Genomic DNA, 18090 nt, shown 5'->3' on the forward strand with positions numbered 1-18090 from the left:
GGCTTGATGACTTATTCTTTTTTATCAATCCACAACAGAAAATAGCCCTGTTATCCTCTGAGTTATGAAGAAAAAATCTAGAAAGTAATAGTTCATCATTTTGGTTTTCGGAAATCCTATCAATGCCAATTTCATTTTGCAATACTTTCTTATTTCTATAAGACAAAGTTAAAATTTCTATAGGACACATAAGTACTTAAAACTACAAAAGTTAAAATAAAATTTCTTTTGAGAAGTTTTGGAAAATGTTCTTATATGCTGTTGTGATTCCCAGAGATACTCCAATGCTTGGCAAATTCATGACTGGAAACCATTTACTCTAGATCTGTGTGAAAAATTAGATAACTAATTCTATGACTATTAATATGAACTATTTTTATTCAATTAGGAATCAGTTCATGATGTAAACTATAACACTGAACAAATTTGCCTCAGATGATTTTATATCTCATTAAGGTATTAATTGTTAATCAAATTATTTTTTTAATAAAACTTACAAAGCTGAGGATCTGCTTGAAGAGTTCCTCCTTTAGGATTCAGCTTCTGGGTTTGAATTGCAGGAATGGGTTTATAAGATTGACCTGTAGCCCTATACATGGCTTGAACCCATAATATTCTATCCTGTTCATCATCACTGGCAAATATAACAGTGTCTCCTTCTTTAACAGCATTGAAGAACATGCGACCACCCTGAAGGCCTGTGGAGGGAGAAAGACATCACTGAAAAGCCACACAATTGACAGATTTTAATCTTACTCACTAAATGGTCTCATGGAACGGAATCGATTTGATACTAGCTGCTCAATGCTTTAGTTGAGGATCAAACCAAGAATTGTAGGAGAGACAATAAGAGAAAGGATTAAATCTCCATATTGCTTTGCAAATTAAAAATAACTTAGGGAAATAAACAGTCCATGTCACGGTAGCATTGTGCAAGACATACAAGCCTACCCCATAGAAATGCATACATAGTCTGACAGTTCATGTCAGAGAAGTGCTTATCTGTAGGCATGCTTTTCATTCTCTATGCAGAACTATGTGATGAGTTTAGCTGAAAAAAATATACAGATAAGCAAAAAAATTATACTTTCATTATATGGTATTTTATCTTTAGCAAAATTCTTTCACACAGAAGATATTTTTCATTTTTTAAATGAATGCAAAATTAGTGCATGTGATCACAGATTTCTATTTTTAATCTCTATATATTAATTTCTCAATCTCTGTATTTATTTACATTTTTCTTAATATCATTTTACTAATTTCACCAATCTCCACATGTGGTTTCGTTCCCTCACCAGCTTTAGTAACCAAGAGTCTAGTACTGGACCTAATGTTAATGTGGAGGGAGGGAAGAGAAGCACAAGAATGTGGTGCTGGGGACAAAACTGGTAGAACATATAATAATTCACTTGCCATTTCTTTCCCTATTTCTGTCTCTTATACATTTTGCTTTCCAGTAAAGAAGTTTAAGTAAACATTGATGCTATTTCTCATCTACTTTTTCTGTTAACAGTAACTTTCACATATTTCATACTCGTACTAAGACAGAGATTTTCAACTGGTGTGCTGCAGGAATGTTTAAAACATGCAATACCTGACTACTGAGTCAAGGGCACACTGACCTCTTTTCCCTTAGACTGTAACATAAAAATATGACAACAGCCAACACAAGAGCAGCCATCCTGTGGGAAGCACATCTACTATTTTTGGTCAGAATGGCAAAAAAATTTTTTTAATGTGCCGCAGAATTTTAGTAAGTAGTTTATGTGTGCTGTGAGATGAAAAAGATTGAAAATCTCTGTACAAAGATAACAGAGATGATGAGTATGGCTACAGTGAAGTAGCCCTCAAAAAGATACAGTTTGATTTTCACAAAGCCTGTTCAGGAATATAAGCGAAATATGCACCCCAGTCATTGAGTGGATATTGTAGAACAGAGACAGGATGTTTATGAGAACTTGATGAATATGTGAATGGCTGGGAAAGTGATTCAACTCAGAATTACCTGGATGGGGATCTGTATAATCCACAGTGTATCCTTCAAGTTGCATTAATTCTTGCGGCTCAGACTTCTTTTCTCTATAGCTGCACATAGCAAAGGTGTACTGGCTAACCTGCACGAGAAAGAAGTTGGCAGATTGGTTGCATGAAATTTGTCTTTTAGATGTTTCTGACTCTTTGCCCAAATAGAACATAACATTATTTTCCTATAAAATATTAAATAGTAGTGCGTTTCAAAACCGAACTCCCAGATGAAGGCGCCTTTCATCTGTCAGCTTGCAGTTGTACCTTCCACGCTGTGGGCCTGGCATTTCCAAGTCAGTGAGCCACTTGTCAGGATTCTGGGACGCTAATAGAAGCATCATAAAAAAGTATTCATGTTAAAAACAAGTGTGGGAATCACTGGGTTAAACAAAGATAAACAGGCTTCTTTCACCACAGGTTTTATGTTCTTTAATAAGCTAACCTATGCCGTGAATCTCTAGGAGTGAGATATATTAGAAGCATTCGCAAACTTCTATGATAATGGGACTTCACTTTCAAGGGTACTTCTTTCAAAACTTTTAAGTGAAAAAGACCTCAATAAAAGTTGGGAATTTACAGACCCACCTACAAAACCCACAGGAAGGTCTGGCGTACAGTAAGTGTTAGGTAGCAGTGACCTGGCAGGGCCGAGACCTGCTCTCTCTCTGCATTCTGCTGCTCCGGTCAACTTGCTTCCGGCTATGCTGCCTGGCAGAGGTAGACCGTGCTGTGGGCAGCTCTGCACACCTCCCTGACTGCTCCAGATGGGGTCACCGGCCCTATATGGACCAACCACTGCAGCCAGAGGGGACAAAAGTACCAGTGTTAGCCCTGTTTGGGTCAAGAGCTCACATGCTACAATAGGCAGGCCCTTAGAAGTTCCCTCCCCTCCCCTTCCCTCAAAAATAGAGGAGGTGCTGCTTCCCAGCAGGAGAAACAGAATGTTGGTGGATCAGTAAAATCTAAATTGCAAAATACCCTACCACACAGGATTCCACGAAAAACAACTTGGTTATTGTGAATCATATCTCTTTCCACTTTGAAACATGACATGAAACTAAGGAAACATAAGACCATCTCTCAACAGACAAACATTACTTCAAGAGGACTCCAAAGACCTAATCTATACTAATAAAAGTGTAATATGCTAATTAGACCGGATGTCCTTCCAGACAAAGCCATGGAGGCGGGGCCGAGGCAGAGGTGGTTAGGGGCGATCAGGCTAGCAGGGGGGCAGTTGGGGGTGAGCAGGCTGGCGGGGGAGGCATTTGGGGGCAATCAGGCCAGCAGGCAGAGTGGTTAGGGGCGATCAGGCAGGCAGGCAGGTGAGCGGTTAGGAACCAGCGGTCCCGGATTGCGAGAAAGATGTCCCAGATTGGAGAGGGTGCAGGCCAGACTGAAGGACACCCCCCCCCCCCCCAATGCACGAATTTCGTGCACCGGGCCACTAGTTATAACAGAAGAAGCAATGGCATGGAGTACAGTGGAATTTAGAAACTGTCCTTATTAAAGGACATCATGAAGAAAGTAAAAAGGCAAACACTAAGGTTACCAGAGAAGAGAGCATTCTGCAGCATACACTCCTGCCTGAGTTTCCAGCCTCTGGGTTGGCCTGTCTGGAGAGTCCTGACTGATACCTGACTATTTACTGTGTTTTCCCTTCAGTCCAGCAAATCATCTAAAACCATATCCCAAGGAGACAAATGGACAAGTATTCAAAGATGCTTGTGCACTGTGTTCATTGCAGCCTTGCATATAAGAAACACCAACAGTGGTTCAAATACCTCATGGCAGGACCACATAGTATAATGCTCCATAGCCATTAAAGACAGATTTTCTGTACATGAAACTATTTCTAAGATATCTTATAACATAAAGAGCAGGTTAAAAACAAAAACACAGAGTGTAATTTCACAGTAAACACTATACATACACAAATAGAAAGGATATATACAAAATATTAATAATGGTTATTATTGGAGACATTATAGGTTATTATAAATTACTAGAGGCCTGGTGCACGAATTTGTGGGTCCCTCAGCTGGCTGGTAATCAGGGCTGATGAGGGGGGAGTAGGGGGATGGCCAGCTGGCCGGGGCCGGGGGAGGGACTGTGGGAGGTTGGCCAGCCAGCTGGCCACAGGAGGTTGGCCGGCTACGGAAGGTTGGCTGTGGGAGCTCACTAACCACCAGGGTGCAGCTTCTGTGTTGAGTGTCTGCCCCCTGGTGGTCAGTGTGCGTCACAGCAACTGGTCGACTGGTAGTTCGGTCGCTTAGGCTTTTATGTATTTAGATTTTTTCAGTGTTTTGAATTTTCCCCCCAAACATTATGAATTACTTTTTAATTTATAAAAAGTACAGCTATTTCCACTTTGGAAAACAAGCAAACAAACAAACAAATCCTCGTTTGGAAAGAGTGAGGCCAATAACTTGAGACAGTTGTGGTTTCTGCTACTCTGAAGGTTTTTTCTTTTTTCACCTCACAGACTCTCGATGAACTTACTTTTAACCTGTCTATGCCTAAGGCTTGCAGATGAAACCCAGTGGTTCACACAGTGGTTTGTTATTAAAGAAGGCTTCAGTGTTCTTGTGAAAAAAGGTCTGATTGTGAGGTTTTTCTTGGGGGATGGTTTCATTCTTCGACTGAGCAGTAAACAATAACATTGTATTCTATTACTTATTCTAAAAAGAAGATAATTCTCTTACTTAAGAACAGTAACTTAGTCCAAAGTCCCACTATTCTTCCATAAAGTGGTTTAATGCAGTGTTATCTTTAAAACAGGATCAGATACTTCAAACATAAACAGAAGTACAATAATATTCTAACATGTATATATCCCTCACTCATTTTTTGAATCATAACTTTTTGTGTACTTATAACCTTTAAGTTTTTTTAAAAAAATGTCTTATTGATTATTTTAGAAAGAGAAGAAGGGAAAGGGAGAGAGAGAGAGAAAAAAACATCGATATGAGAGAGAAACAGCTATGGCCTCCTGTACACACCCTGACTAGGGATTGAACCTGAAACCTGCGTATCTGCCCTGACAGGGAATCAAGCTGTGACCTCCTGGTTCATAGGTCCACACTCAACCACTGAGCCATGGCCAGCTGGACTGGTTAAAGGAGTTTCAATTTCACTGTTATTTTTCTTCAGATGAGGTAGTTTGAGTGATTTGGTTTGTTCAAAGAGAGAAACAAGATAAAAAAATATCTGGGGGTTTAGCGTAAGATGAGTTAATGACAGTTAATTTTAGAGAAAGGGTTGTCTGTCTTTCCTATGCTATTCTTTATGTCTGATACCTCTGCCCTCTGGTTTATTTATTGGCTTAAACCAGTGGTCGGCAAACTCATTAGTCAACAGAGCCAAATATCAACAGTACAACGATTGAAATTTCTTTTGAGAGCCGAAAACCAACTTCTGCGCATGGGCCACGAAGTTTCAATCACACTGTACGTGCGCGCCCACACGTGGTATTTTGTGGAAGAGCCACACTCAAGGGGCCAAAGAGCTGCATGTGGCTCACAAGCCGCAGTTTGCTGACCACTGGCTTAAACAACAGAAACTTATGGTCTTGCAGTTCTGAGGGCTGGAAGTTTAAAATCAAAGTTTCTGCAGGGTGGTTCCTTCTGATGATTAGGGAGAATCTGTTCCGTGTCCCTCTCCTGGGATCCAGTGGTTTGTTGACAATTTGGGGCATTCCTCAGCTTGTAGAAGCATCATCTCCACCTCTGAATCCATCTCCTCTGGCATTCTCCCTGTATACATGTCTGTGCCCCAATTCCCTCTGTTTATGAGCGACCAGCCAGCCTGGACTAGGGGCCCAGTTTTTCACCTTAATCACACCTACAACAACACTATTTTCAAATAAGGTTACATTCTGACGTACTGGGAGGTGGGACTTCAACATAAGAGGGTTATACTTTTTAGTCTAGTTTTGTAGATTTTTAATATATATATATTTATTCAATAAAGTCCATTTCCCAGTTAGAAATTGATTCTTGATGAATAGGTTTTAAAAAATTTTATTACATTCCCTTTCCTTTCTCTTTAAACCTAATTGCTTAGTGGCATCTTCCTCATGGTTTGTTTGTTTTTACTCTTCCTTTGTGCTTTTCCTTTAATTTTTTGACTCTATAGCCTGTTGTCTCTTTTATTTCTTTATTTCATCCTTTCCTTTCTCTTGCTCTCTACCTTTGACTGCAAATGATATATGGCTATACTATATTTTTAATATTTGTTGGGTCATTTAAAAAATGCTTAATATAAGTGTTGGCAGTGGAAATGGGGCCCTTTCACATTTCTGGGCACCCATACATGGGAGAATGAGGTTTAGTGGTAAGATTTATTGGGGTTGAAATAAATGGCTGCACCCAGGTGAATTTTGTGGCCCTTTTTTTAACTGCAGAGAAGCATGATAGTGTGATGAAGATGATTTTGAAGCATAATACTTATTTCCTAAGAATAAAATTCCAGCCCAGCCAGTGTGGCTCAGTGGTTGAGTGTCAACGTATGAACCAGGAGGTCATAGTTCAATTCTGGTCAGGGCAAATGGCCGGGTTGCGGGGCTCTCTCATCATTAATGTTTCTATCTCTCTCTCCCTCTCCCTTCCTCTCTGAAATTAATAAAAATATGTTTTTTTTAAAAAAAAGAATAAAATTCCATTGGGGAAGAGTCATGGAAATAAGAATTCATGGTGAAAAAGCAAATAATAATGAATTTGCAATGGCTATAGGTGAATATAAAGTCACCACCATGTTTAGATTCCATTGGGCATATTTATGATTGATTTAATATTTTTATTGTCAAACTTGCATCCATTGCAACTATTTAAATTTATGAAAATTTTACAAAGACCTATAATTGTACACAATTATTTTAAAGGACATATTAGCAAAATAGTTTAAATGCTGAAGTGAGTGCTCTTTCCTATCTGGTGTTTTAGGAGGACACATCTGGTTCTTTCTAGTTATCCTTTAGAGATATGGAATTATGCCTTCATTGCTTTGTAGCCAGAATGGTAAATAATGGACTTCAGTTTCATGTGCATTTACTATTTTCATATCTTCCTCTGTGTTTTTGTGGGTATTTCCCTCTCTTTCTTATTCATTCATTCAAAAAATATCTACTGAGCATCTACAGTGATATTTTCTAGGCCTTGAGGCTATAACAGTATCGCCAGCATCAGAATCAGAAACAACAAAAACAATAGAAAGGAAAAAAATTAATCTCACAAAGTGAGAATGGAGAAGACTGAATTACCAATGAAAGGATATCTAAAAACAATATTGGGTGGCGAGTTGTTTTGAAGAAAAATAAAGCACAGTACAGAGAATCACATTGAAGGGGGTCTATTTCAATAGAAAAGGGCTCTCTGAAGACAATCATAGTAAGGTATTTCAATTGGAAGTGAAGGGGGATATAACAGATTTAATAAAAGAGTCTGCCCTTTCAAACGCAAGTCTCACTTTAATTCTCCCTTGCCAGTTACTTATCTGCATTCTTTCAACTTATCTTTGGCAAGACCTATATACTTTATTTTGATTTTCTGTGACACAGAGACAACAGTAACATACGTTACCAGGTTTGAGAGAATTAGAGATAACCGACATGGAGCACCTAGCACAATGGCTTGCCTACTATAAAGTAGTCTCCCCAATAAATCAAACCCAGTTGTCAGGGGACCATCCTTTTCTCACCCTATTCTCTGTGTCTTCCAAGAGTCATTTCCTTTTGGGTTAGAAATGCAGTTTGTTGCTGTAACACAGTGAAGGCACCTGACTGATTTGGGGAGTGAACTGATGATCCAGCCATATGCTTTTTCACTGTGAATGACCTGGGGACTGTTTTTTTTCATGTCTTGGCCTTCTGTTTCCCAGCCTCACTTGGTTCTCTCCCTTTCTCTTTCTCCCTACTCATCGTTTGTCTCTTTACATGAAGAACACAGTGACTATGTTGTGGAAGATACTTGTTGAATGAATACATAAATGAAAAAGAAACGGAGCGAGAAAGAAGTAGGATGCCGCTAAATGTAGTTTTCTGTTATCCCCTCTATTTCTAATGGACATGATCTTGAATATATATTTCAATGTATATATTTAAAATTATTGTTCTTTCAAAAAATAATTGATCTCTAAAGCTCTTTACATAAATCATGTTCATATATTATCATGCATTAAAGAATCTACACTTGACAGGTGTAACCCACCAAAAATGCTAAAAATTTGCTTGCTACTTAAGATCTAGCCTTAAAAATTCCCTGTCAAAGGCGACTTGTCTTTTTATATGCAGTGTAAAATGCTTACATCAATGCTGACTTTTCTTTATATACCAACTTAAACACAAGGTCCAGTTGCTGTGTTATTTTTCAGGTTTAAATATGGTACTTTGAACTAGCTTTAAATAATACAATTGTTTCTTAACATGATGGATAAAATTGTAAGTCCAATTTCAAGATCTTTAGAGGTATTGCATAAGAAACTCCCAAACAAAAAACCTGTAGCTTTAGAGGAATCACCTACTTTCTGAAGCCATGTTGACTTAAATGATAAAGTATTAAATATTCATCTTATTTCCTTCTTCTTTTAATATTCTGTTAATTTTAACATCTCAAAAGTCACCAGACAGATCCTGAATCCGTCACAGATACCTGGGCCTCGAGTTTAATGAAGAGTGCAGCTGGAAGAGGAACAAAACACCAACGACTAGCAAAGCTGTCACTGGCAATTAAGAAATCCGACCCCGGAGACAACTGAACACGTGCAGTTTGGCTTTCGAATACATTGGTTCCAGAAGCAACTACCTATTTCCAGAAAATGATGCTGCCTTTTGTGCTTCTTTGGATTCCTCTAGTGTCTCCAATGACTTTCACTTGTGCCCTTCTCTTTTGCAAGGTCATGCTAAATCACATTCCTGAGGCAAAGCCCATACCCAGTCTGCAGGGCCAACTCAAGCGAACCACTGGAATAGTGCTACCCCTTGCAGCTACCCCTTGGCAGGCAGTAACCAGATGAAGGGTAATGTGGAAAAGTTACACTCTGAAAAAAATGTCAACATCGGTTGGCACTAACAGTTAAACGAAGCTGCTGAAAGACAAAACAACAGGGACCAGGGGGTCACCTTGCCCACTGTGCTCCTAGCTGGAGGCAGTCTGCGGCCCTCCCTCTGCCCCATCACCACATGCCAGGGAGTGAAAAAGTAACAGGTGGTCTGACCTATTCTGATCTAGTATTTGTTTTCTCCACTAAGCTTTCTGGTATATTACTGAACAAAGCTTATATAAAATACTACATTGCAATGAAAAATCCTTTCCGCAAAAGACAGAGCAATGATATACACTCAATGTCCTTAACCCAATCCGCTCTTAACAACTCCAAAAATAATGGATTTGTTGAGAATTGGGGGATTTAAACTGACTTAAATCCAATGGTAAGTCAGGTTCTGATATCACGACCTATGACAGGTCACTGTAACTGAAGGTGTTCAGGTCCCACGAGGTGTCTGCACCTGGTCTGAGCAACCTCCCATTTTGTTTTCAATTGCCAACCTGTTCAACACCTGCCCATGTCCACATGGTTAAGGGCTAACTATGAGTTTTTAGAGACCACAGCATTCAGGTTAGTAGGCTATATTCCTGCTGCAGGGATCATGTTAACAGCTGGCAGCTTAGCAACTGCCACCATCTAATTTCAGTAAAGATTAAGGCTTAAAAATCCTTAGCTGGAAATGCTCCTGGCAGAGGCCAAAGGTGCTGGTAGAATTTCTTTCTTTTTTTTTTAAATCTCATAGCTTAATTTAATCAAAGAAAATGAATATATCTTCAAGATTATGATGGATTTAGGGGAACTATATATTTATTGTCTCGACTGAATGGCATAAAAAGACTTAGCAATCAGTGTATATAAATTAGAAAGAGAAAAGGCAGTCTTGTAAAAACAATGTTCAGAGCTATTCAGATATATTCATTTATTTAACAAATACTTAGTTTCTACTCATAGTAGCTTATAAGAAAGACAATGTCCTTAGTTTCATGGAGCATATATTCTAGAAAAGGTAAAGAGATAATAAAAAATAAATATGGAAGTAAAAAATAATTTTGATTAGAGATAAATGCTCTGAGAAATATAATGTGATAGGAGTGAGTTGATCTCTAGATTGGGAGGACAGAAGACCCCCATTTGAAGTGGCATGTGACCTGATCCCTAAAATGGGAAGGCAGAATGAGCTGCCATGGAAAAAATGAAAGCCAGGTAGCCAAGCCTCAACTGGGTTAAACAACAACAACAACAAAAAACAACAGGGGACTTAATTCAAAGGCATATTTGCATAGAAATCACATTTAAAAAGCACACCCATATTATATATTTAGTTGAGGTATCTTTGGAGAGCAGGGCTGATGACTTGGAGGTGCTAAACTCCAATTATTGGCATTTATCTGGGCGCAGAATATTACAAGTTAAAAGTGCTGCTCAGTGACAGGGAGGGATCCAGCAAAGAGGAAACTAGGGGCCAGAATATGCAGGACCTTCTCTAGATGATGGTCAGGGGTATTCTAAGCATAAGGGGAAGTCGTGGAAGGATTTAAGCAGCAACTTGCTTAAATGTTCAAGTAGATTATTCTGGCAATGAAAAGATTGTAAGGAGAATGACGGAAAGTGGAAGCAGAGAAAACTTGGAGTCTGCATGAAAGATGTAGGGTCCCGTTGTATGGGAGAGTATATTTACCAATGATACATCAGATTAAGGGTTAATTTCCAAAATATATAAATAACTCATACAACTTAACAAAAGGAAGACAAACAGTCCAATTTAAAAATGGGCAAAGGATCTGAGTAGACATTTCTCCAAAGAGGATAAACAACCCCCCCAGGACTGATCTAATAAAGCCTAATTTTCATAGTAAAGCAATCAGTGTATTAGAAACTCTTTCGCCTGTTGTCACTTAACCAATCTCCAATAAATATATGTCGCAATGAGCTCCTTGGTATTTACCCAAAGGAGTTGAAAACGTATATCCACACAAAAAATCTTCACATGGATGTTTAAAGTAACTTTATTCATAATTGCTAAAACTTGGAAACAACCAAGATGTCCTTCAGTAGAATAGAATAGATAAACTGTGATTCATCCAGACAATGGAATATTATTCAATGCTTTTAAAAAGTGAGCTTTTAATCCATGGAAAAACCTTAAATGCATATTACTAAGGGAAAGACTCAATTTGAAAAGTCTACATACTGTATGACTCCAACAATATGACATTCTAGGAAAGGCAAACTATGGAGACAATAAAAAAAACCAGTGGTTGCCTGGTGAAGAAGAAGAATGCACAGGCTGAGCACAGAAGACTTGTAGGGCAGTGGAAACCTCTGCATGGTATTATAATGATGGACACGTGTCATTTTACATTTATCCAAATATACATAATGCACAACACCAAGAATAAACCGTAATGTAAACTATTGACTTAGGATGATCATGGATGTGTCAATGTCAGTTCATCCTTGGTAATGAATGTATCAATTGATGTTGATAATAGGAGAGACTATACATGTGTGGGGGCAGGAGTTATATGAGAAACCTCTGTACCTTTCTCTCAATTTTTAACCTAAAGATGCTCTTAAAAATTAAGTCTTATATAAAAAAGGAGAAAATTTAAAAAAAAAGAGTTACTTGTAAAACTCTATGCTTATTAAGAGTCAGCTGGGGGGAGAAACCAAGATGGAGGCATAGTTAAACACCTAAACTGCTGCCTCGCACAACAATTTCAAAACTACAACTAAAAGACAAAATGGACATCATCCAGAACCACAGGAAGGTTGGCTGAGTGGAAATTCTACAACTAGAAGGAAAGAGAGAAGCACACTGAGACTCAGAGGAGCTGCAGAAGGCAGAGATACTGAGACGCACACGTGGAGAGGACTGGCAACTGAGTGCATGGCTGGCTTTCTCAATTGGGAGGGAGACAAAAGCTCCTGACTGCGCTGAACTTTAGACTGCGCTGAACTCCAGATCCGGGTGAGACTCTGGGGACCCAGACTCATATGGGGTGAAACTGGACTGTCAGGAAAGAGAAAAGCACACTGAGACTCAGAGGAATAGCGGAAGGCTGAGGTACCGAGGCATGAGTGTGTGGATGGGAGGAAGACAAAAGCTCCTGACTGCACTGAACTCCAGTTCCGGGCAAGACTCTGGAGACCCAGACTCATTCGGGGAGAAACTGGACTGTCTGGCAGCAGGCAGAACTCGAGGGCAGCTTTCTCTCAGAGGTACTTGCAGCGATTACCATGGGACACTGAGACAAAGGCGCCTATTAGGGCAGGGCTGATGGGAAACCAATGCTGTCTGCTCTGCCCTGAGACTCCGCCCCACCCAAGCTGAGCACAGAGGCTTTTGCAAGTCTTGTCTCATAAGGGTGTCTCCAGCACAGAAGTTCTCCCAGCGTAGACACAGCTGATCCTCACAGCCAATTGGCCTGGAGGTCAATTCCTCCCAGTGATAACAACAACAATCAAGGCTTAACTACAACAAGACTGTGCACACAGCCCACAAAGGGGTGCACCAAGAGTGTCCACCTCACGTAACTGGGGAGGCTGAGCCACTGGGCCCTATAGGACACCTAGCACACAAAGCCACTCTATCAGCTCAGGGAAGCAGCCAAAATGCAGAGACAAAGAAACAGATCACAAATGAAAGAAATCGAGGAAAGCCAATGATTGGATATAGAGTTCAAAATCATGGTTATAAGGTTTTTCAAGAATTTTCTAGAAAAGGCTGATAAATTTAGCACGACCCTCGAGTATATAAAAAAGGACCAACTAGAAATTAAGCATACACTGACTGAAATAAAAAATATTATACAGAGATCTAACAGCAGACTAGAGGATCGCAAGAATCAAGTCCAAGATGTGAAATACAAAGAAGCAAAAAACACTCAACTGGAAGAGCATAAAGAAAAAAGAATCCAAAAATATGAAGATAGTGTAAGGAGCCTCTGGGACAACTTCAAGTGTACCAACATCCGAATTATGGGGGTGCCAGAAGAAGAGAGAGAGCAAGATACTGAAAACCTATTTGAAGAAATAATGACCGAAAACTTCCCCCACCTAGTGAAAGAAATAGACTTACAAGTCCAGGAAGCGCAGAGAACCCCAAACAAAAGGAATCCAGAGGACCACACCAAGACACATCATAATTAAAATGCCAAGAGCAAAAGACAAAGAGAGAATATTAAAAGCAGCAAGAGAAAAACAGTTAGTTACCTACAAGGGAGCACCCATACGACTGTCAGCTGATTTCTCAACAGAAACTATGCTGGCCAGACAGGAGTGGCAAGAAATTTTCAATGTGATGAATAGCAAGAACCTACAACCAAGATTACTCTACCCAGCAAAGCTATCATTCAGAATTGAAGGGCAGATAAAGAGCTTCACAGATAAGAAAAAGCTAAAGGAGTTCATCACCACCAAACCAGTATTATATGAAATGCTGAAAGGTATTCTTTAAGAAGAGGAAGAAAAAGAAAAAGGTAAAGATAAAATTATGAACAAGAAATACATATCTATCAACAAGTGAATCTAAAAATCAAGTGAATAAAAAAATCTGATGAACAGAATAAACTGGTGAATATAATAGAATCAGGGGCATAGAAAGGGAGTGGACTGACAATTCTCTGGGGGAAAGGGGGTGTGGGGATTGCGGGAAGAGACTGGACAAAGGTCGTACACCTATGGATGAAGACAGTGGGGCGGGTAAGGGCATGGCGTGGGGTGGGCACCGGGTGGAGGGGAGCTATGGGGGGAAAAAGAGGAACAGTTGTAATAATCTGAACAATAAAGATTTATTAAATTAAAAAAAAAAAGAACCCTTAGTGCCATGATAAAACAAAAAAAGTCAGCTGGGTGTGTTTATGCCAGTAACATAAGGTATTGAAATTATGGAGTTAAGTTTCTCAATGAATGTATGAAATATGACTGAATCAGCATATTTCATAGAAGCTGCTGATTCTATGAAAAATCAGTTGAATGCTTTAAAAAGACTTGATAAAGACAAGTCACCGGCGGAACTTTCCAGAACGCTTGGTGAGAGGTGGAGGAGCGGCGGCTGCCTGAGCTGCGCGCAGCAACGCGCTCTTTCCAGCTCCTCCACGCCTGCCTCGGCCCGCTCACCGGCCGTCAAAAATGGTGAAAGAAACTACTTACTATGATGTTTTGGGGGTCAAACCCAATGCCACCAGGAAGAACTGAAAAAGGCTTATAGGAAGCTGGCCTTGAAGTACCACCCTGATAAGAATCCAAATGAAGGAGAGAAGTTTAAACAGATTTCTCAAGCTTACGAAGTGCTCTCTGATGCAAAGAAAAGGGAATTATATGACAAAGGAGGAGAACAAGCAATTAAGGAAGGTGGAGCAGGTGGTGGTTTGGGTTCCCCCATGGACATCTTTGATATGTTTTTTGGAGGAGGAGGAAGGATGCAGAGAGAAAGGAGAGGTAAAAACGTTGTGCATCAGCTCTCCGTAACCTTAGAAGACATATAATGGTGCAACGAGAAAACTAGCTCTACAAAAGAATGTGATTTGTGACAAATGTGAAGGCCGAGGTGGTAAGAAAGGAGCAGTAGAGTGCTGTCCCAATTGCCAAGGTACTGGAATGCAAATAAGAATTCATCTGGGGAAAGGATCAGTCCTAAAGACAGATGTAAAAGCTGCAATGGAAGGAAGATAGTTCGAGAGAAGAAGATTCTAGAAGTTCATATTGATAAAGGCATGAAAGATGGCCAGAAGATAACATTCCATGGTGAAGGAGACCAGGAACCAGGACTGGAGCCAGGAGATATCATAATTAAAATGCCAAGGGCAAAAGACAAAGAGAGAATATTTTTAGATAGAAGGAACTTGCTGTTTTCACTCGACGAGAAGACCTTTTCATGTGTATGGACATACAGCTGGTTGAAGCATTGTGTGGCTTCCAAAAGCCAATAGCTACTCTTGACAACCGAACCATAGTCATTACCTCTCATCCAGGTCAGATTGTCAAGCATGGAGATATCAAGTGTGTATTAAATGAAGGCATGCCAGTTTATCGTAGACCTTATGAAAAGGGTCGCCTAATCATCGAATTTAAGGTAAACTTTCCTGAGAATGGCTTTCTCTCTCCTGATAAACTCTCTTTGCTGGAAAAACTCCTACCTGAAAGGAAGAAGTAGAAGAGACTGATGAAATGGACCAGGCAGAACTGGTAGACTTTGATCCAAATCAAGAAAGACGGCGCCATTACAATGGAGAAGCATATGAGGATGATGAACATCATCCTAGGGGTGGTGTTCCGTGTCAGACCTTGTAATGGGGCCAGTGAATAACACTCACTGCTGGCATTTTATATACAGTAGTGAATGAGGAAGGACTGTAACCATAATATGCTCACTACTTGCTGTTATTTCTGATTTAATATTCAAGTATAGTAGTGTTTTAAAAGTTAAATGAAGAATAAACTCAAATGTAAAAGCTCTGACTTTGCCCTGTATGTGTGATGACTTAAGTGTGCAAGGTAAGTTTAATACCTGTAAAAAAAAATTCCCCTAGCATTTGCTAGGCCATACTTTGTAATTAATTTTGGCTATGTATATGGAATAGCTTAGACTGAAATGCTAGATATATGTATTGACTTTGGTGTGTGACCCTTAATTGTTAAGCTACGAAGTTAAAATTCTGTATTTAACTGGCAGTCAGACAAAGAACTTAATTTGTAGAGAAGTGTTAGTTTGTATAGTTGTATTAAGTGGGATTCATTGTGATGCCTCTGCATTTATTCTATTGCCTCAACTGTTACTTGAAGGTGGCATGCCATATAATTTAACCTGTGGTATCAATGATAGAAATGATACCTTTCCAAAGAAGGGGTTTATCATAATCTGCTTCTTGAGGGCTTGCACTTGTAGAATTGCATTCCCTTCTGTGGTGCCATCTTCTTTTTTATTATTATATATAACTATATATCAATCCTTGGTTACATTTTTCCCCCTTCTCTTTGGACCATAAGCCTTAGAGTAGTGACTTCTGGAGTAGGCTAACTTAGAAGAAGTTGAGTGATGAAACCTTTACACGGAGAAGTAATTTGCATGTATGAGATAGGAAGGTGTGTTTTAGGTATGTTACAGGCTTACTTTAAACCATTTAACTTATGCTCCAAAGTAACTGTAATTTAATGTTGGTAGTATAGCAAATTATGAATAGCTTTAATTGTATGTTTAAAGTCATATGTTCACAAGCTTAAATCTGGATATCAGAATTTAAGCAATTCTTGAAATGTATGAATGTCTCCTTAATACACTGATTACAAAGTAAAAAAAAAAAAAAAAAAAAAAAAAAAGACAAGTCACCAACACAAACTTGTCATACTAGATGTGAGCAAGACATCTATAGCTGGGAATAAAATCAAAATGTCCAGAAAGGTCTGCACTCAAACTGCTTGGTAAATGCATTTTAGTTCTTGTGCCAATATAAAGAAATTAAATCTGTAAACCAAAGAACATGACTTACAGGTGGGGTTTTGGAAGACAGATCACTAAGAACTTCAAACGGTGCCCTTACTCAAAGAAAATGCTTGGGCTTCATATCAAAAGACTGTCAATGTGTGTGCACATGTGTGTACACCCTTGATTGAATTAGCTAAAGTGTCAACGGAGGGAAGGAGACATATGTAATACTTTCAACAATGAAGATTTAAAAAATAAATAAAAAATTATATGAACTTACTACTAAATAAATCATATTAAAAATAATGGTAATATATACTAAAAAGATACTGGTTCTAATCACACAAGAAAAAGTTACACTTCAGCCATTAAAAATAAAAGATAGATTGGCTGTTTGCAATGTAAATAAAACTACTTTTGACTAAATTTTTTTTATTTTTCATGAAATTTCTATGCCATATGGCAAATAATTTATTTAGCAATTAATAGGTGGACATATTGCTAGAAGATAGCAAATGACAATTTTCCTTCCTTGACATTTCATCATATCATTCTGATTTAGATAATTTAAGCTTGCTTAATGTGTGGGTAGGAATTAATTAGTTTTGTGTTAAGTTTTATGTTAAGAATTTTAAAAATGAGTTTTTTAATATATTCCCATTGGAAATAAAATACCTTAGGCTTATCATAGAATAAAATGACTACTACTTAGAAAGTTATTCTTTAATGTAAATTTAACTTACTGAATATATTCTATGAGCAAATGTTATCCATGATTCAAAAAGAACAAAACATAAATCCACAAAACCAAAGTATCAGCCAAACTGTATATTCTAGTAATGGTCTACATTCAGAATCCTATCGCAAACAACCTACCAGTCAAGTGATTTAAAGACATAACTATGTGCCAAAACCGGTTTGGCTCAGTGGATAGAGCGTTGGCCTGCGGACTGAAGGGTCCCAGGTTCGATTCCGGTCAAGGGCATGTAACTTGGTTGCGGGCAACATCCCCAGTAGGAGGTGTGCAAGAGGCAGCTGATCGATGTTTCTCTCTCATCGATGTTTCTAACTCTCTATCCCTCTCCCTTCCTCTCTGTAAAAAATCAATAAAATATATTTTAAATAAAAGACATAACTATGTGAGTAAGTGACATATATGGCACATCTGTATAAAATGAGTGCTTTTGTGTATGTTTACCTTTAAAACATCAGAATGATACACTGGTACTCAAGGTATCATTTGATAATCCAGAAGACCTTACAAATCTTTTCAGGGGATCTATGAGGTCAATAATAATATCCAGGCGTTATCTGCCTTTTTCACAGCTATTCTCTCATGAGGGTACAGTGGAGTTTTCCAGAGGCTAAATTTGACCCAATATTCAACAGATCAAATGTAGGAGCTGATATAAAAATCCAGCTGCTTTCTATTAAAGCAGACACTAAGGAGATGTACGAAAGTATGAAGGCCACTCGTGTCACTAAATAGTTTGGTTTGGAAAATAGCTGTTGCATATAAAAATGTAATTTGTGTTAGCTAGTCATGAACTTACTACTTTTATTTTAAAATAAATACTTGAACTTTATTTCAA

General features: G+C 38.7%; 1 protein-coding gene and 1 pseudogene across 14 annotated transcripts in view; one reads left to right on the forward strand and one right to left on the reverse strand.

Moving 5' to 3' along the window:
- CADPS2 (calcium dependent secretion activator 2) overlaps positions 1-18090 on the reverse strand; it is a 498042-nt gene that overhangs the window by 151544 nt on the left and 328408 nt on the right. For 11 of the 13 annotated variants that reach the window (XM_080666495.1, XM_080666494.1, XM_080666487.1 and 8 more), the window contains exons 10-11: positions 2009-2117; positions 498-698 (exon numbers count right to left, since the gene is read on the reverse strand). In XM_080666495.1, coding sequence (XP_080522621.1) covers positions 498-698; positions 2009-2117 — 310 coding nt within the window. Of the gene's footprint in view, positions 1-493; positions 699-2008; positions 2118-18090 lie in introns of all 13 variants that reach the window. The other 2 variants (XR_013960502.1, XR_013960503.1) reach the window with 1 other exon arrangement.
- LOC308245952 (dnaJ homolog subfamily A member 1-like) lies at positions 14091-15366 on the forward strand (annotated as a pseudogene). The gene has a single exon. The product of its transcript is annotated as a dnaJ homolog subfamily A member 1-like (transcript).

The sequence above is a fragment of the Plecotus auritus genome, assembly GCF_963455305.1.
Source record: "Plecotus auritus genome assembly, chromosome: 4".
Taxonomy (NCBI): Eukaryota; Metazoa; Chordata; class Mammalia; order Chiroptera; family Vespertilionidae; genus Plecotus; species Plecotus auritus.